Source organism: Dermacentor albipictus, unplaced genomic scaffold (assembly GCF_038994185.2).
Source record: "Dermacentor albipictus isolate Rhodes 1998 colony unplaced genomic scaffold, USDA_Dalb.pri_finalv2 scaffold_11, whole genome shotgun sequence".
NCBI lineage: Eukaryota > Metazoa > Arthropoda > Arachnida > Ixodida > Ixodidae > Dermacentor > Dermacentor albipictus.
The window spans coordinates 14,953,701-14,974,916 of NW_027225565.1; the positions used below are offsets into that span (position 1 = coordinate 14,953,701).

The following is a 21,216-nucleotide window of genomic DNA, read 5'->3' on the forward strand; positions in this document are numbered from 1 at the left end:
TCTACCTGCTTGGGCCCCTAGGTATGTGTTGCTTTCATTTCTGTTGACGCCAGGCAGCCAAGCCTGATGCCACGAACGCTCAGAAATAGGGAAAGCAAATAATGCTCCCGCACACGTTTTGTGATGTACCGTGGCGCTGAAGCGTTTCTTGTACAATGTAGGAGAATACATTGTAAAGACAGAGGCGCATGGTTGTATGCATGTGTTCTAAGTTCATCAACTTGAACTGCGTGAAGTAAACCTGCCCGAGTATTCGCACCTGTTTTATTAGGTACATACCTACTGCACTATCAATATACAGGCGCTCTTTTTTAACGGCATCAAATTTTAAGAAATAGATCAATGAAAATCTTCCTGGCATTATTGTTATCATTCGAGTATTCAGATGGTAACCTCCGGATACGGAGCAAGTTGAGCGGTTGTGTGCGTAATTCTCGAAGGTGTGTTAATTATCTTTTAAATAATTGATTTTTGGTGGCTAAAGAAAATATGTAGTTTGTAGCCTGTCTTCGACATTGTGTAGTGGAGCGAATATATGCTTATTAAACACATTCCTGTAAGAGCTAAGAACAAATATTTTGCATTAAGCGCTCTCTGAAAGCCTAACTGACGTGGAAAAAGATCGTGGGTAACATCGACCTGACCGCTTCCAGCCTTTCGAGATATTGTCATGAATGGCACGGCTCCGTGAGCATGTTCCTTGCGGCCAGACGACTGTCGATATTCACATTGTTTTTCCGAAGGCAAGCCGTTTAAAGTTGAAATGTCAATGTAGCAACAAACGTGCGCTGCCGAAAGCTTGCTTGGTCACAGAAATGATACACGATTGAATGATAGTGCAGATTTAGCGCGTCATTGCCCTCAAGACATTGCGCTGCCACCGACGGAAGTAAGATAACGAAGTTGAACTGCTTGGCAGCTTCTTACGGAGTAGTGCAAGCCAATGGCGGGAATACTGGCGCCACAGGCGCATTTTTTAGTGGTTTCGCTTTAAGAAAGAGATAATGCTACAAATGGCAGTTTCATTTGTTCTTGTCTCGAGGACTTAAACACGGGTTTTAATGGTCTCCACATCACGTTTGTTTCCAAGAGTGGGTGTGTGCAGGAAAATGTTCGCTCACACCCTAACACACGCAAACACCCTCGCACGCACGCACACACGCGCACTCTCTCTCCCTCCCAAGAGCACACACTCTCTTTCTCACAAGCACTCACACGCTCTCTCCATCGCACACACAGATATCCATGCGCACACAAACACGCCCGCATTTGTCCGCATGCATGCATGCTGAAACACTAACACACGCGGTCGCACACGGGCACATTCACACGCCACCATGCATGCGCCGCCAACACGCAAGCGCACACACGCATGCACTAACACGCAGATGCAGGTATGCATACACACCGCGAACGCTCACGCACGCATACGCGCACACGCGTGCAAGCATGTGCAAATGCGTAGTAACTAGGACGCCTCTCTCTCTCCCTCGCGCGCGCACACACACACACACACACACACACACACACACACACACACACACACACACACACACACACACACACACACACACACACACACACACACACACACACACACTGTCTCCCCCGCACACAGACGCACTCTCCCTTACACGCACGTACTCTCTCTCCAACCGGCACACACACACACACACACACACACACACACACACACACACACACACACACACACACACACACGCACACGCACACGCACACGCACACGCACACGCACACGCACATGCACACACACACACACACACACGCACACGCACACGCACACGCAAACACACACGCACACGCACACGCACACGCACACGCACACACACACACACACACACACACACACACACACACACACACACACACACACACACACACACACAGGTATCCATGCGCATACAAACACGCACACATTTTTCGCAATTGTGCATGCTGAAATTCGAAAACACACGTTGGCACGCGTACACGTTCACACGCGCCCACGCATGCACCGCAAGGGTGCGCACACACGCCGCGAACGCTAACACACGCATACACGCACTCGCGCGCATGCAAACGCAACTACGGAGGCACATACCCGCACACTCATACACAGAGCGCACACGCAAATACACCCATAACCAGGCACGCTCAAGACATGCACACGCATAATCACTCTGTACCATCTCGGCTGCTTCTTAAAAACCTGCGCGTGCTAACAGGCTGCATAACACTCCCTCTACCATTACCTTCTCAATGCCAACGGTAATAAATTGCTTTATGGTTTTAATCTGGCGCTTCGAGTCAATGTGCCCTCCGACGGCAGGGTACAAAATGATTTTCTCCTGTAGTGGGACTTCACCGCCCCTGTCCGACCTGCTTTAACTGCTTTAACGCACCACCAATGTTCTGACTAATTGCCAAAATGCACATGTTGTTAGAAGGGGATACTCTCTTGTTGTAGCCAGTTGAAACTGTTTGATCCTCAGCCGATATTCTGAAATATAACTTTAAAAAAAGTATTCCAATTGAGTTACGTTTGTGCATTGCTGTGAAGTTCCGAAGGAGAATATCCAGAATTCGGGGATATGCTAACGGTCAAGAAGTGGCGAGCACGTACTGCTGAATCGTGTATCGCAGTTAACAAATTGTTTAATGAATAACTGAAAGCTGTGAAGAATACTGATTGAGCACTTGCAGATTCTCTGCCATCATGAGATATCTCAATCCAATTTATGCTTGGCAGATTATTCTTGTTAAAATTAGGGTAGATCGCGAGTTTCTATGGTTTGGCGAGGTAGTCACTAAGGGCTTCAAGATATTTTGGTGAAGATTTTGGAGGCCGATAAATTACACCTGGGGCAACGCGCTTAATTTGAAATGTTGATTTGCACCATACACTTTCATGATCAGTGAAGTCGTCTAGTAGTACTTCATAGGGTACATTGTTTTTTTATCGCTATGGCTACTCCACCACCACGAGATCCTCTGTCTGTAGGTATCAGTTTATATGGCGGAGGAATTATTTCAGAATCCTAAACGCCCTCATGTAACCATGTTTCAGTCATAACTACGGTGTGCAGGCCAGTGGCTAAAAACATACAATAACCGCCGTGTTGATATGGCTCGCTCGTGGGCCCCAGTTACTCATCCACGAGATACACAAAATAAATACATTTCCTTCCTTTCTCGGATTGCCGCCTGTGTCTCGTGGTTTCCTAGGTTGTTGTCTTTACGTCCTTTTGTCCCTTCCAGTTGTACGACGGTATATATGTCGAACACGTACAATAAACCCTTGGTTAATAGTAGCACCCTATTTTTACAGTAGTATTCCATACTCTGGTTGGGCTATGCTGGGCTAATTAATGCCATACCAATTAGCCCACCAGTTTGTCTTTTTGGTCTCAAGAGCCTTGTAGGGGCTGGTGTGATGGCGGGTACCCTAGCATGATGGCAGCTGGGATTCTACTGGCATCCAGACCAAGAGTCATCTACACCAATGGACCAAGGGGCCACACCACTCTCCCAGTTTAGCTAATATGCGTAGTGGTCGCCACATATCAGCTGACCAGTGGTGTCGTCTAGGCACGAGCTATAGGGCACGTGAAAAATAAAACACTGGGAGTTTGGTTCGGAAAGGGTGTTCTTGTCGTCTCGCATACTCCACTCCTTCGTGATCTGCCAGCACGGCCTGACAGGAACGCCACGCGATAATATGGTCATCAAGCGGTAACCTTCCGCAACTATTTCGCCAGAGCTACAACTTAACACTGCAACACCCCCTTTGAATTTGTCCCGGACGCCAAGCCATCCATCGGCATCTACACCAGCGGATCCATATATAGGGTGTCCCAGGTAACGTTAGCCAAGCTGTTCAACGAAAAAAGAAAAACGTTTAAATAACACGGTGCAAGATACGATATTAAAACCTACGGTGTTATATGTTTCGGAAATTAACAGCACAAAACAGATGAGGACGAAGGGAAAGAAGAACACGACAGTGGCGCTGACTTACAACTGAGTGTTGCACAACTACGGTGTTCGGTCATCATACCTCTTATGATCGAATACCATAGCTTCTATAATTGCATATTGTAACTTGCTTTTTAAATAAAATTTTTGCATCGACAGTTTGGCTAACGTTAGCTGGGACACCCGGTATATAGGGTGTCCTTTTTTTAGCTGCACAAAATTAAAAAAAAAATTGCCTGTGGCAGAAAGCACAATTCTAACCCTCGCAGTAATTTATTCGATGAGGCGGCCATTACTTCTACAAGAAATCAAAATGCTTCATTGAATAAATAATAAGACCTTAGTTATTAATTTTTGAATAAAATACTTTAATGCACATACTTCCGCCTACGAATTGTAGCTAGTGAGTTTGCAAGGAATGGATTCTGAGGATCACACCGGTTTCGATATATACGCCTCTAAACTTGAGATAAACATGCACTATTGTTCCACTTACTTTTTAAAGAAAACGCTGTTTGGTGTACTGAAGCACAAAAGTAACTGGCACTCCAATGCATTTCATTGGATACTTTGAAAATTAATATCTCTAATATGTCGAAAGTGGCGCATTTCTTACAATTCATTCCAAGTGGATAAGGTTTGCGAACTCCCTGGCTATTGAAATATGCACCATAACATATTTAATTACATTGTTAATTAGTTTTTACGTTAATTATTAAGTTAAGCATTTCGATTTCTTGTAGAAGTAATGGCGTCCTCATCGTGTAATTTATCTCAAAGGCTAGAATTGTGCTATCTGCAACAGACAACTCTTTAAAATTTGGCGCATCTAAAGAAAGTAACCTCGTACATGAAGAACAAAGGCGTCCTGTTACGTGTCAATGCGGCGATGGGCATACCTTGGATGTTTCCCACGATCTAGTCCTTGCATTAACGTGCACCCCGACGACACCGGGGCCCGACATAGACTGCGACGCGCAAACAAAGGAGCTCACTTCGAGGTGATAGCTACCGCGGAGATTACTCTAACTCGACCTGGCACTGACAAGCTGAACTAGTTGATGAAAGCAGCCAACGTCGAAGGCTACCGTGAGAACAGCGTCGACCTCAGTTTCCCAGATTACTGCGTAGTCGCGCCATATGCAGGGGCGAAGGTGCAACATAGGGCGAAGGTCCAACATAGGCGGAACGGTGCGATGTCATGTGCGGGGTTTCGCGACCGACTCGACGATTGTGATTGGCCGAGATACAGTCATCTGATTCCCTAGTCTAGCCTTCTAGGGAAAGCGACGGTTTTAAAAGCGGTAACTGTTGGTGCAGTGAGAGAGGTGTGCTGACGTGTCCTAGTATGAACATAGACGTTTAATACGCTCCTACATGGAGCGGGCTTCCGTATCTGGAAGCAGCGTAAATAATGTAAAATAACCCCTTTTTGTTTCATTCCTACTATCGGATGTATTCATCGATGAGGTTGGTGGATTCCTGGCTCAAACGCCACCTCGAGCCGTAACACTCCTTTACCATAAGGCGACGTCTGCTGTGTTTTGATGTCTCTTTGGGATTTTACAGATGCCGCGTACATTCAGGGGCGCTATTCCGCTTCCCAAAAAGGCTCCAGAGGGCAATATTGATGAACTTTCACTCACTCACTCATTTCATTACGGCTCATGAAAGCACGTGGTTAGTACATAGACGTAGAGACAAAACTCGATTTAGTGTCACTGTTATTTACAGGTTCAATGCAATCTGAGTACAAAAATGAGACTTGCAAAGCTTCCTTTATATAATAACAATGAAAATGCGTGACTTCTGACTGCCATTCGGCACGAGCTTGTTATCTGCTGTATAAACATACACTGTATCATTTATGTGTCATGTATCTACCAATGTGTATCATTTATGTATCGATATATTATTTTATCAGGTCGTGTATACACTCTTGTGGTAGCCACATTATTGCTTCTGTGCATCGTTAGAAAACTATGATTATGTAAATGTATGGTACTATGCTAACTTTGCGGCCACAATCCGCTCCTTAACACTCCACTCCCGGAACACATTACTGCTTACGTTGGCGAATGCTACATTTCACTCAGCTATAGAGGGTGTTCTGACTCTTCTAGAACGTGCGCGAGAAGCACAAGATGAACAGCACTTTTCGACATATTCAACGACAATATTGTTACCCCAAAAAGAGACACCAATGACCAATACCATAGTGGCACATGTCAATTTCCGCAGCATATTTCCCATTACTGTCGTCTAAGAACGGGCTTGGCGTTGTTCTGATGAGCAGGAAAAGCACCTCTCGTTTTTTTGCGTCTTTAAAATTGGTCAGAGGGGGTCGCTTTCCGAAACTGCATGTAGCGAAAGTATGTCAACCTATTAGCGCTTATATATTTGCAATCGTAGTACCCGCACGCCTTACTTTGGTAACGTTTCTGTAGAGTAAAGAAGGCATTATTTGAATGTGCATAGGTCGCTGGCACAGATGGCGCTGTAGTCGTGCCACGCATGACGCAATCGGAGCTAAATTGAACCTCTCGCTGGGCGTTCGCAGAAGCATTGCTCGGCATCACGTGTGTCCATTCGAGCGGGAGGGCTCGCATTTGAGACAGCGCACTCAGTCATAGTTGGTATAATCGATCAAACTCAAACCTGTGCTCATCAAGAGTTATAAAACCTGCAAGTGTGCATTTGCAAGTGTGATTTTGCTGCACCAAAACACTGACGCTAATGCGAATTCAGCGCACAGGCGGGCTTTGCACACATCAACCGCCGTATGCATATTACACGCTTGTTTACGTACCTTCGCCCACAGCAATCTCATCTGACTAAGCGTGACCGTTCTTTTTTATTTTAGTGCAACTATGCGTGCGCCTGATTACATTCGCCGCGCAAAAAGCCATTCAACCTAATGGGTTCATTGATGCACCAGGTCCGATGCACTGTCAAAGACTAGCGAGCCCTTTGTCCAGTCTCCGCAAGCTTAAGCCACTGACCTCAGCACTTACATAATGCCGAACCTTTTACATGAGTACGATCTATGACGAGCATGTAGGTGACACTAACGTTACCTTTTCTTGATCTTGTTAATCTTGGATCTTGGTTTTGTGTCCCCAAGTCTGTAATGTGACCTAATGCCCATTCGCGACGCCTCCTCTTCTTTGCCATTTCTCGTCTCGCCTTCAAGCAGGCTAGTATGGTCTCACTTTCAAACACGCTACGCTAATATGTGCTGTGTTCGTTGCAACATCGTCATCACCAATAACAGCGGCGACAGTGATGACGACAATCCGAGTCACAGATGCATTGAGCCAGAGTTGTGCCTCGCCGTTACAGAACACGCATGTGGATGCCATGCGACGGGGTTACATTCAGTAAGAACCCAAGCTATGCCACAAATCTGTAGTTAGAAATAATTTCGCTTTACAATGTATGTGACAGTAGAGGATAAATAAAATTACTGCTAAGTCAACGCGAGGGACGAGTGTGCGGATTAAAAAAAAAATAGCCCTCACTCTACGCGGCTCAACGATGGAAAAGCCGCCATTCTCGATCTGTCAATTGGCGTGCTTTCTCTATGCGTACATCTACAGGCACTAAATTTGAACATATTTAAAGTTAAATTAAGCGTATTATGTGAAATGATTTCTCGCAATTGACATGATTACTGATGTATTTACCCTACAATGTATAATAATAAATGCTGACGATAATACAGAAAAAAAGGACATGACCGCTTTTTATAAAAACTTTCATATTGCCACCTAACGTTTTATATTCAACAATTTGCTGATGTATTTTTTTTCTCCTGCTGGTGTCGAATGAAACAAGGTTCGTGTGTTACAATGACTTTTTCATCAGTATTTTTTCTTTTTTGGAGACCCGTTCTTGCGCTGATATGCCAATGGAAACGAACTTGAAACAACTGTTGCGCAGTGCACATCAGATTATCTACGTAAAATTAACCGTAACTAAACAACATAGATAAGTGCTGAGATAACGACTGAGATAACCGCCAGATAGGCGACCAAGAGAAGCGAAAAAGGACGATCATTTAGAAAAGCAATGAACGGTGCTAGTTGGTGGACGTTCATGATTGCATTGCGCGTAGTGTTACACTGACGGAACTAATATACGAACATAAGGAACAAAACGTGGACGTACATGGCGCAAACTACCAACTTGTTTAGTACTGCTAAAGAACACGCTTATATAAAAGTGATCTGGGAGGGGGGTTAACAGTAATAACAGTATTAACGCGCTGCGTGTTCTTTAACAGTATTAAAAAGTTCGTAGTTTGCGCCACGTACGCCCGCGTTTCCTTGCTTATGTTTGTCCATTAGTTCCGTCAGTGTAACCTAAACCGCAATACAATCATGAAGGTTGAGCAGTTTGTGTGTCTTTCCGCGTCGTTTTCTCGGTACGAACTCTCCCCGACTTTTTTCTGACGGTGGCTGTTGGGTGCTACTGCTGTCCTGGCAAATCGCTCATACTTTTAAGACATTGAATTACGTGCCCAATCTTGGGATTGAACCTCGAGCCCCCAGCCCCGAAACTCGATTCACTAACTATCGGGCCACAGCGGCTTCTACGACCCCAGGTAGCACACAAAGTCTTGAAAACGTCGTATTAAGGGATTCAACGTCTGAAACGAATTTTTGACCAAAATCGACGCATCAAAGACGTTCCAAACAAGATAGCTTAAAAACGAGGGGTGAATACGTTTTGAAAACGACTCAAGGTGCCACGCCACGGCACGTCAGCCTCTTTAGCGGCTTCTACAATATTAAACAACCCATCAATGCGATCCAACCTTGCGCAAGGTGGCGATACCGTCGTCAAATCATGTGACCAAGGTGGCCACGTCATTCGTGATGCCGGGCGAGCCGGGCGAGCCGGGCATAGTCGCGTCGTCATGGCGTCGTCGCATCACCGTACTCGCATTGCGCTGTGGTGTGTTTGCGGCTGTTCTGAATGTGCTGCCGCTGCCCTTTGCTATGTAAGTGTTGCAGTGTTTTACTGTCAAGAAAACGATATTCTGTGATCAGTTTGGGTTGTGCGATATGTTTGTGTGGTTTTAATTTGGAAATCAGTAGTGTTTTCCATTGTTATGTGACCAAGGCGGCCACGTTATTCGTGAAGCCGGGCATAGTTGCGTTATCGCACTCGCATGGCACTATGGTCTGTTTGCGGCTGTTCTGAATGTGCTGCCGCTGCCCTTTGTCATGTAAGTGTTGCAGGGTTTTTGTAGTTTGTGCAGGGTTTGTGTAGTTTAATTTGGAAATTACTAGTGTTTTCAATTGGAGGGCGCGGAGTGGAGGGCACTAATCAGCTCTTCAAGTTCATTGTCATGTTATGTGAGGCGCCTTTTCACTGACGCTGTAATTAAGGCGTTAAGGGCAGTATATAGACGAAAGTTAGAGGGACGAAATCGTGCCTGCGTGTCCCTAGCGTCGGGATCGGCCGCTATGCGTGATCCTAACAAGAAAGCATTTTGCAGAATGCGAAGAGAGGCGGCGAAATTTCTGTCTGTGCGCACCTTGCCGATCTCCGCAATAGAGCCGTTATCGTGGTATTTTAGTCTCCCGTTTAGCAAGAGTGTTGCAGACAAGGGAACTGGTTCAAACAGGCTGGTTCAAACAGGAGGGAAGAAATAGGGCGAGCACTTAGTGCTCGCCCTATTTTCTTCCTTCGCGCTACAGCGCACTGACAGAATTTTGCGTGCACCATACCGTGCTTTTATCGTTTGCGCTTCAGGTTCTCTATTGTGTTTTCGCCCCCTTTACCCACGTGATCGGTATTTCATGGTATTACCGGGTACCACATGTGTCCATATATTGTCCAATATATGAAACGGCCAAATTCGATTTTATTTGATACCTAAAATGGTAGTAATGTATTGAGTCCCTTGTAGCTTTGTGCTTGTTATCAATTTTACTATTTGGCGAATGGATACAGCATGTACGCTGCATAACTCGCTTGTGGATACTGCATACGTGAGTCGAGTATGCCCTTGGTATAAAATAACGTATGTCTTAGGTAGTATGATTGTTTGCAGTTTGGGACATGTGTCGGAATGTACGCTGTGCGCCCTTCGCGCTTTACGGTGGCCTGCCGAGTTCGTGCGGGTGCCATGTGTGCGCATAGAGTTCGCGAAGCGCTCTCGAAGTTTATATATATATATATATATATATATATATATATATATATATATATATATATATATATATTATATATATATATATATATATATTATATATATATATATATATATATATATATATATATATATATATATATATATATATATATATACATGTGTTCTGTTCGCGCGCTTCGCACAACAGGGCATGTCGCAGTTCTTTGTCCTTGTGCAACACATTTTCCTAGCGTACGTCTGTGCATTATTTGATACTGGTTTCACACGGGGCTCTTTTAGCCGCTATCCAGTCCGTTACAAATCCAATTTCTCGGTCGTGATTGGCTCCTCTGCGCAAGCTACGAGAGTGAGCCAGTCGCATCGATAATTTCGATCCGGATCGGGCTTGATCGCGATCGAGAGTGGTCGTGTGACACTGGTTTTACACATGGCTCCCACTTAGGGAACACTTTAAGTTCAATGCTACTGAGTGAAGAGCAAGTGCATATATATGCCAGTGGTGGCATGTGGGCAAGTCTTTCTGGTGAAGCCAATACTTGTGCATTCAAAACATTTCAATTACCAGCGTAGTGCATCAATGTGTCTACTTCGACAAATTGGAGCACCAGTGCAGATATCTGAGCATACCTGTCGAGGGCAGCAAGAGTGTCTACATTGAAACCACTACCAGCATGTGCGGCAGTTCTATTTCCAGCAGCGGGACTGCACAATAATCAGTAGGGTGCTCTCAAGCTGTTTATCTATGAAGCTCTGCCTGGACTGTGTGCCAAATATTTTTGGACGTGAAAGTGGGGGTGAATTGGTAAACATCAGTGGAACTGTGCCGGGACTTTGTGGCAAATGTTTTTGGATGTGAAAGTGTGAGTGAACTGGCAAAGAATTTGCTCTGGGCTATATGTGTTAAACGTTTTTCTCATTCAGAGTGCTTTTTTTTACTTTAGGAGACTGGAGATGTGTGCAAGTGTGACATGTCAGTGTGCTAATTAATGTATTTGCTGGTTTGCAAATTATTCGTAGCAACTTTGTTTTTGCCAGAGAGGTACAACTTTGCCTCTTGTAAAGGGCTTTTTAGATAAAACACTTACTATTTATTATGACCATTGCTTCTTTTGTTACACAAATGAAGCTTCCAGTGCATTCCAGTTTATTTCCATCTTTATGTAAGTTTCTAATATGAGGCTTGCATATTCATTTCTCACGTTCTGGAGTGGCATGATGCAGCATTACTGTCTCATCGTTCGCTGTACTACAGCAGTGTTTACTTGTTACACTGAATCCCTCGTTTAAGTATTCTGTACTAATTTCACTTTATTATTTTTTGTTGTATGGTTATTATTTCTCGCCATTACCTTCTTTGATATATCCTAAAGGCAATATTTCTAATTTTGCATTGTTCCCATTTTTTTATTTCTGTCACAGGATTGTTTTATGATGGTATGCGGTGGTATTTCTTTTTGTGCACTTTCCAAGCTTCAAGCTGATTGGTAACATTGCTTGGAGGCAGTTACCATCCGATTCATACTCTTGCACTTTTCAGTCTACTTCTTCCATTCGCTCCGATGTCACTTCTGCATAACTCTAGTCCATCTAATAGCACGTGCACTTTACTATGATAAATTAGACACTTTAGTACACTAGTACACTCCAGGTTTTTCTGTTCATTTTTGTATGTGTACTTGGAATTTTGTTTATGTGCTAGTGAATGTTCACTTTCGATTTCATTACGAATGCTTTCTGCGACTTTTGTCATTGTTGATGTACTTTTACTTCTACTTGCATTTCTCACACAGTTTGTTCGAACCTTGCATAAACATTACATTTTAATAAAGTGTTTTTGCTTTGTCACACTGTTCTCATTTCATGCACTCTTGGCATGAAGGGCTTGGTCTGGCCACCTGCCAAGACGTGGCCATTTGTTCTTTGCAGGATGTCATTCCCATTGTGGTTGTAAGCATCTTAGCTTACTAAAGGCGGTATTAAGGATTTATTATTCCTAACAGGCTCATTTTCGTGCGACTTGGTAGAGGATGCGCCGGCCATGCGGGGAACAGTGCTTGGCACTGCGCCATGACTCTTACAGTCAACACCGACGCTTCTACTCATCTGGGGCGCGATTGGAGATCGTTGTTCGAAACGCCCGATCAGTTTCACCTCACGCAATTGGCCTAGGCCGTGCCAACGGGTGCGGCTGACGACGTCTTCGCGGCATAGGCCAGTCGCGTGAGGCGAAACTAAACTCGTGTTTTGAACAACGATGTCTGATCGCGCCCGTCACCCGCGAAAATTAGCTTCAGATGATCGTAAACCTTTCAAGAACGCTTCTAGACCAGCTTTTTGATAACGTCCTAAAAACGTTTAGAAATTGGTTACGAATAATTTTGGCAAAGGGATTACTTGTGTCTTTCCCAATCCTATTTCTAGACCAGCTTTTCGAATACGTCTCGCAGACCTGTTCTAGATCGTCTCAAGAAAGTAATTAAGCCGGACATTAGCAGAAATATACGACGTTTTCCCGCCGAAGTTCTCTCATTCGTGTCTTCTTTAACCCGTTTTTATCGTCTTGGATAAACGCTACGAAAACGTTACGTATCTCTTTTGTGCTACCTGGGACATACTTCTGACACACCAACCAGCTCGCTGGGAAGATCGCCGCGCGTGTCACATAGCGTAGTAAGCGGGCCCGCTAGTTTCCATGACGGCAAAGGCGCAGGAATTAAATGGCAAATTTATAGCATTTGGTTATCCGCTTCACGAAAGGTTCGCTTGACACTGATCCCAAGATGTGCGTTGGATCTGCATGCTTCCTTTAGGGGGGCGGGGGGGAGGAGGGGAGGAAACAGAGTACATACCCCCGTTTTAAAGGAATCTGAGATGGGGTTGAGCCTTAAGGGCATTGACGCCTGCAGTGCAGCGCCACCTGCGACGAGTAAGGCAGCACAGCGTTGCTACTGAGGCGACCGATTAAAGCTAAGCTAGAATGGTAGACTGAATTTCAGAAATACGAAACAGGGCTCGACGTCCATTGAACGGAAGAAAGACAAGGAATAAAGGACGCAGAAACGAAAGACGGTGGCGGTGCACGACTGTTAAATTCCCGCACCAGCTGGCCGTCGTGTCACGCATTTTGACACTGGATGCTCGGCACTAGTTATCAATAAAGAATACATTGCATTCCAATATAAATAAACATTTAACTTGGAATCTTCTGACATGGGTTAGTGCATGTAAACAGTACTGGCAAAATATTCGAAAATTCTGTCACTTCTGTGACTTTACGCAAACGTCACTGGTGCCGTTGTTCGGGGGTGGGATTCGAAACAGTAGGGCGTGGCCGTCATTTTCTCTGCCCGTAATCAAACCTTTTTGCCGCGCCAAAGAAATGGGAAAAGTGCTGTAATATTACTTTGTAGCAGCCTAAACTGGTTGAGGATTTCTCCTTCCATATTTCCTTAACTTTCTCGGTACAGCCTTCATTAAACCAACTTAGCCTATGCCTGTTTTGTTTTGCGGCGTACAGCAGTATGAAAACAGATGTGCCCCAGCGGCTTCTGCTTAAATTCGAAACAAATGAAACAATTCTCGGCAACGTTCAGGTGCCTGCTAATTGGAACAACTTTGTAGGTTCGGGATAAATCATTTAAAAAAATAAACACAGTCGCAAATGGTTTCAAGAGACGTGACTTGCTGAGGTGTGGCGAATTCGGGATTGAACTCATTCGCGGTACACTACACGTCGATGTAATGTCGCGTTCGCGCTGTGACGTCACTGCGACTGCGAACACAATTTCAACATCATTTGCAAAAGATGGAGGCCTGTATTCACTAAGCACTGTCTATGCTTGGGCGGGTCGAAAGAACGGGCGCCGACGAATCGCGGCAGCAGGCATTATATTAGCGAATGCATCTAACGAAACACATTCTTGCGTACAAAGAGCTTTGTAAATACGGCTTTGAAAATTCATATAGTAATCGCCAGCATACATATGTCTGTTATGGTCACTCAAACGGGTAATTAGGAGCGGTTACAGTTGGTTACTTTTTCCTAAGCTTTACTCATGATTAGCTTTAGTGGTGAGCATACTGTGACAATATGCCTACCATTTGCCAGCCTGCCATAACATTCAGGAATGTGACGGCGCATGCGCGGCATTCCTAGTGCAGGTGAATGAGCTGCAGTTCCGAGGGCCGGCGCCTTGTCTTGCTGTCCAGCGATGGTGCGAGCCTCGCCGTGCCTCTCTTGCGCAGTGGAGCTACACTGTACGGGTGCCATTTTGTCATCTGGTTTAAGCGTCGTGGCTCCCTTGCTCATGGGTCCGTGTACCTAGCAGGGACGATTTGGAGGAAACTATAGCACATCATCATCATCACCACCACCACCATCATCATCATCATCATCATCATCATCATTGCCGTAACCTATCTCCACTCCAAGGCGAAGCCCTCGTCCAGTTCTCTAGTTAGCCCTGTCTTGCGTCAGCTGGCTCCATCATATGCCCGCAAATTTCCTAATTTCATCGCACCACTTAAGCCGCTAGGCCGCTCCCATCCTTGACTGCGCTACCCTTCCCTTGGCCGCCATTTTTACCTTTAAAATAACATTGGTTATGTTTTGTACGTATTGATGCATTCTACGTTTGGCAGATAAACGGCGTTAAATATGCAACAGTTAGACTTGCAAGTAATTACGTTAAAAATGTTATTCCCGATGTGTCGTGGTTCACTGCATGCACTTGGCACGCGCGCATAAATAATGTCGTAGTGCCGAAGGTGCTCCGAATAATGTAAAGAAGCCTAACGTAACTGCGACGTGAAAAGCCTCATCGAACGTTGAACACGAGAGTCAGCGAAAGATCTATGGTCAGGGAAAGGCATCAGGGTCAGGGTCAGGGATCAGAGAAATATCTATGGTCTGTAGTCCCACTTCGGTCATCGGCAGCCAGGATCATGCCACTGGACACGCCGCTAAGCACATCCGCGGAGCGCTTGACAAAAATCAAGAGTAGACTGAAAGCAATGGTAGGCTGCGTTGTAGTCGTGTATCTGAAGTAGACCACATTATACATGTCACAAAAATAATGCCGAGGGGCCGATTCGTGAACTTTAGCTCAGAGAGACTATCTCACCGGTGATAGTATGGATTTTTACGTGGCCCGTACGACTTAAAGGGACACTAAAGGTTAATATTTAGTCAACGTGGAGTGTTGAAATACCATCCCAGAAACCTTGAAACACTTGTTTCATGCGAAGAAGAGACTTATTTTAAGAGAAAATGCGTTCTGAAGCGTCCGCGCACCTCTAGTGCAGTTCAATTCACCCGCCCTCCGATCGAGGTTTGGTGACGTCATGGTCTCATAGTGACGTTGCGCCGTTAGTGAGTAAAACGGCGCCCGCAGACGGCGCTACGGCTTTTCTGCGCAAAACGCAAACGCGCGGCCAGAAATAGAGCCAAGACAGAGCCGACAACAGCGCCAAAGCGGAACTATGTCGGCTAGCGGAAGGGAAAGCGCGCGACGATAAGCTGGTTCTTGATTTGATGACGTCAACTTTGACGCTCGTTGCAATGGACGACCCTGACAACGACACATTGGCTCGCGATTCTTGGCTCGACTTCAGCGGTTTAAGTACTGATAAACGTGACCTGCTGCTGAGGGCATCGCGCTGCCGGCGTCATTGCGTACTACTACGACGGCAACTGTATGTCATGGCTGTACATATTCGCACATTTGTTGCTTTTCCTTCGTGAAAACCAAATGCCGCACTCAACGCCCTGTATTCGACCTGCAGCTTCGGAGAATGCAGGCAAGACCGACGGAACAGCGCTGAGGGAAAGCATTGCTTTGAAAGGCACTCCACACGACTTCATTAAGTTGGCGTTGAACTCGTGATCCTCTGGACGAAAGTGCAGCGAGCACACTATGCTATTTTTCGGCTCTTTGCCAACGCGCTGTGGCAGAGAAATACGGCACTTAACCACTTCGAACGGAGAGGTTCCCTCGTTGGCACACAGTGATAAGTAACGTTGGATTCGCCGCTGCAACTGCCCTTGGCCAAGTTCCGCGGAACGCTCGCGCAACCCACGATATCACATGAATGTGGCATTCTCGCTGCTTGTTCCAAATGCAAGTTTCGCGAGCCAGCAAAATCAGCGCAGCACGACGCGAAAACATAACAACCGAAACTCGAGCAGAAACGAAACCTTTCGAAACGAAAGTCGAGCAGAAACGAAACCTTTCGACCGCCCATACTACTTAAGGGTAACGTCAAAATGTTATTTTTTCTAAGAAGCGAACAGAAGTAGACAAGTAGCATTTTATTCCGTCTTATAACCTAATGAAAGATGTTTTTAATACGAGTAGTCGACTACTAGTGACATAAATTATGATGAGGAGTGCCTTCGTCATCGGACTAGTACCGTAATGTCGCTAGGGGGTCTTAAATCATGTCATGCATTTACCTCAATTTCTTGGTTACTAAAGCTCTGTTCGCGATTGTATTGACGCCTTAGACGTTCTAGAGCATTGCTTTATCATTTTAACTTGACTTCATAGTAACCTTTAGTGTCCCTTTAAGACGTTTTACGGATTGACGAAACACCAGAGACGTGGTCCCCAGCAGCAACGATTGTAGCAATATTTTGTGATAGTTTGTTGAAACAGAAGGCGCCAGAAACCTTTTTTTTCTGCGTTGCGTGAGTGTTCTCATGGAGGGAAAATAAAAATAGGCAGTGCCGCGAGGTGCAATCGCCAGGGAGACGGCTCACGTCTACGTCACCGAGAATGGCGTTGTGCCGCTCTAATCCGTTTGTTGGCAGTTCAAGCATCTCGCTCCACTTCTAGTGGTCGTTGAGTGGCTTCAGTATCAACATTCGTGGTCTCCGTAAAAGGTTACAGGTGTTAAATTGTATCTCACTTGAATGGGGAGTCATCCTGAAAACTAAGATGTTCAGCGAAAACGCCCAGGTCCTGCCAGAAGTCACTAAGCAAATCGCGTTTTTGGTAGCGCTTGTGGCTGTTTTTCGAAAGCAACGGAGTTTCTGGTCGCATGTACACTGAGAATCGGCTGTACATTTCTTTTAAACCATATATGCGAACATAGAGGGCAATTTCATATTTTTTTCTCTGATATAAGTTAGCATACCTGCGACCTTGCGATATAAGACAACTATTAAGACTCCTGAATTTGCCAACCCTGCAGGAGACTGGGCCTTTGCATGAAACATTTGGACATGCCACTCGAACGCACTGATAAATTTGGGGGCAAAACACGAGCGAGACGCTACTACAGCATCAGTGTCGTTCTATTTTCTTTTGTTCTTTTCTCCCGTGCTTTGGGACCTGCTCGTGAAAGCTTCTAGTTAAGTGCCTTTTCCGTGTCCTCGTGTTATCCCCGGGTTATCTTGCTTACCTTGTTAAGAGGGGCATCATGTTGATCAAGGGGTCCCTGTACGCCATCTTTCTGGTGGCCTTTGTCGTCGACTTGACCTCTGATGTCATCTTTTCCTTTTCTTCCTTGTTCAACTGCTTCGTGTTCCTCTTTCCCGGGCTTCTCACGTGCTTGATCAGTTGCTTCGCTTGAACCCTGGATGCTGCTGACTAGTTCATCAGGAGCGTTGGTTCCATGGACGACAGGCTTATGTTCCCTGCGTGAGACTTGAACGCCTGCTACTTGTGATGAGCTTTTGTGGTCGGGTCTTGGTGAGTTGGTGGAGTCCGCAGGCACAGGAGGTGGTTTCGCTTCGTCCACGGCGGCAACCGGAGTCTGTAATGCAGAGGCGTTATCATCGGCTGAGAGCATCTCTTTCAGTTGACTGAACTCTACGCTGGAACGTGGCGATAGATGGCCGAAACGCTCGGCAAGATCCCTTCCTTCTCCCTTTGCAGCGACTGGGTCTAGCGGTGATTTTGGAGACTTTGTGCGCTTGGGACTGCGCATCAACTTCGGAGATTTACCTTGCTGCTTTAAATGGCCATCATCTACTTGAGCGATCACTTCCGGCAAATGCTTCTCCCTTTTGGACTGCTTGTGCGATCTCGAAGCTTTTTGAGCCTTAGGAAACTTGGCGGATCTCTGAGACTTCACTGATTTTGGGGAAGCCAGACCAGAATCCATGACGCAGTGTGAAGTTGGTTGACGAGCTTCTTCTTTTTCTTTACCTTACTGTAGTCGCTGCTGTTGTTTCTTCTGCAGATATGGCACCTACCCACCATGGGTGCCACAGAGTAATTATGAAATTAGGTGGATTGGATAGTACAAACTTTAATAAAGATCCTGCAGGACGCATGTCAGCGCGCAGTGGGCTTCTCCGACGCAGGGACCGACAGGGAGTATTTGGCGGCCGCTGCGCGGGTCTGCTGGACGGCCCATTGCTGGTCTTGTATAGGAGCGGGCTTCGTAGAGTCTTCTCCCACTTGTCGGAGGTAGAGTCGAGCGGAGCGTTTATACACTCCTAAAGCACGTGTGCGAGTGTCACCGTGACCTCGCCCGAGGGTCACGCATCGTCGGGCTCGACGTCCAGGTAGATGATGTGTAATGTGGCGGGGTTGGGATAGATATCTGTTTTTAACAAGCATAGCGTTAGTGCCTGTGGCCTGTTTAGTTTGGGGTGCGGGGGCGGAAAGAGACGTCGTCCCAAGCAAAAGTGTTAAGTGGTTTCATTTTACATTACTGGGGTGCCCCTATTCGCCTCCAACTCATCGAGACGCGGTTGCCCGGGGGCGACGAAGCAGTCGGTAAGCGCGAGCGCAGCGTCGTGGGCTGTCTCGTTGAGGTTGGACGGGGCGCCCGGGATCCGACCCAGGTGGGCGGGAAACCAGACGATGGTGTAGTGTTTGAGGGTGCTCGGATCCGCGCCGCGGAGTACGCGTAACGCCTGGTCGGAGATGACTCCTCTCTCGAACGCTTTGACGGCCGGTCTCGAGTTGGTAAATGTTGTCTTTCGCTTGTCGTCGAGCATTGCCAGGGCTATGGCCACTTTCTCCGCTACCTCGGGGTCGCGTGTTTGTACCGTGGCGACCTTTAGGGTCTGCTGCGAGGACGAGACCGCTACCACGGCGAAAGCTCGATCGGTTGCATCGGTAGGTGGCGGCGTCCACGAAAGCGACGTCGTCCGCTTTCTTGTTTATGCGTTTGAGGAATGCACTCACCCGGGCCAGGCGCCTGCCTCGATTGCGTTCCGGATGTACGTTTTGCGGAATGGGTACGATCGTGATCAGGTCGCGGAGCTCGCGGGGAACCGGCGTAAACTCCGGTGGATCCTGGGTGTTCGGTGGGAAGTAGCCGAGCTCGCGCAATACGTGACGGCCCGTCTTGGTCATCGTCAGTCGCATCATCTGCGCTTTCTCCTGAGCTTCAGCGATCGCTTCGAGCGTATTATGCACCCGGAGCTCGAGGAGTCGATACGTCGGCGTGGTGATCGGGAGATCGAGGGCCCGCTTCACTATCTTTCGGATGAGTGTATTGAGCTTGTCGCGCTCCGATTGTTTCCACTTGTGCATTGCTGCGTCGTAGGTAAAGTGACATAGGAGGAACACGTGTACGAGGCGCAGCAGATTGTCTTCTTTGAGGCTGTGGTGACGGTTGGCCACTCTGCGTACGAGTCATATCGCGCTGTCCATCTTTGTTGTCAGCTTGTGGACCGTTTGTATGTTTGATCTGCCCGCCTCGATTATCATTACCAGTACTCGGATATGTAATCAGTACACAATCCATGTTACAGCTATACAGAGCCTTGTTCGTTGAATTCCTCCGGTACAGCTATACTTGTTATATCCAACACCTGCAAAACTAATTTGCCTAGAAGTCAAATCACTCAGGCCCAAGCTTTTAGGATAAGCCTTGAAATACCACGTAGTGCGTCAACGGTTGACGCTATTGTCATTGCTAATGATTATTCAATAACGATGTACATCGCCATCGAGACAATGCATGCACACGTCAGGCACATTGCCCGGACCCCTCATATAGTGTAACTGTCAATTCATATTATGCCTCGCGTACATCGGAGTACACACTTGCGTCGAGGCCGGTGTCTCCTCCATGACGTTTCTGTCGTCCTGAAATACACTTCAGAATTACAGGACTTCAGCAAAAGTCCGGTCTATCACCATCTGCACTAAAACGACTGAGTTTACTCCTGTTGTACGAGAAATACAGTAACAACGTGCACATCTACACGGACGGATCGACTACATCGACCAGTTCTGGTGGTGCTGTGCTTAAACTGACAAGAGGAGTAACACTGCGATTCAAGACGTCACATGTCACGACGTCTACGCCTGCAGAACTCACGGCTCTGCACAGTACACTTCAGTTTATTGACATAGAGAGTCCCGGTATACGGGCCGTCTTTTCCGACTCGCGACCGGCTTTACACAATATGCAGTCAGTTCTCCTATGCGGAGCTCACAAACAGCTAATGTACGAAATTTACAAATTTCACCCCGACGTCAAGCAAAACGGCCATGAAATTATTTTGCTGTGGCTACCTCGACATTTCAAGATCAGTTGAAATGACCACGCAGAAAAAGCTTCCCCAGTCACATCAAAAATTACACAGGGTAAAAATTTCTCTATATCGGACAGACGCTGGAAGGCAGCTTCGTCACCTGGCACGCAAACTCTCTTTAACAGAGTGGAACACCTCAAATATAAGGCGCACCGGGTTACACGAACTAAACCCTTCGCTTCGATTCCGACCTGCACCCGGGCTTCAGTGACGTGAAGCATGGTCCCTACTGGCTGTGTTGGGAGTGGCTTTCACGAAAGGTTACATTACATTGATTGGAACGACCGACAGTGCTGCGTGCGACGTCTGCGGCAGCAAAGGAAACATCGAATATTTATTATGCCACTGTCGTCAATTTCATTCAGAAAGACAAACATAATTTATCGCATTGCGACGACAGGACGATCGACCATTGTCCGCGCAGGTGCTACTTGAAGGCCGTCCCCATCGCTCGTTGGCCCACAAAACCGTGAAGGCACTTTTGTCTGTGAATGCCTTTGAGTTGGCGAGGCCCTCCGCGCGCCTGCGCGAACCTACCACGTCTTTATTTTTTGTTCAATCCTCTATCTCA

The 21,216-nt window shown here is 46.5% G+C and overlaps 1 protein-coding gene across 2 annotated transcripts in view; it reads right to left on the reverse strand.

The window, feature by feature from the left end:
* The window catches only part of LOC135914938 (endothelin-converting enzyme-like 1), a 100,265-nt gene extending 81,994 nt beyond the window's left edge, over nucleotides 1-18,271 (reverse strand). For both annotated transcript variants that reach the window (XM_070528218.1, XM_070528217.1), the window contains exons 1-2: nucleotides 17,546-18,271; nucleotides 14,240-14,462 (exon numbers count right to left, since the gene is read on the reverse strand). In XM_070528218.1, coding sequence (XP_070384319.1) covers nucleotides 14,240-14,462; nucleotides 17,546-18,250 — 928 coding nt within the window. In that variant the 5' untranslated portion in view covers nucleotides 18,251-18,271. The remainder of the gene's footprint in view (nucleotides 1-14,239; nucleotides 14,463-17,545) is intronic.
* Nucleotides 18,272-21,216: the final 2,945 nt, after the last annotated feature.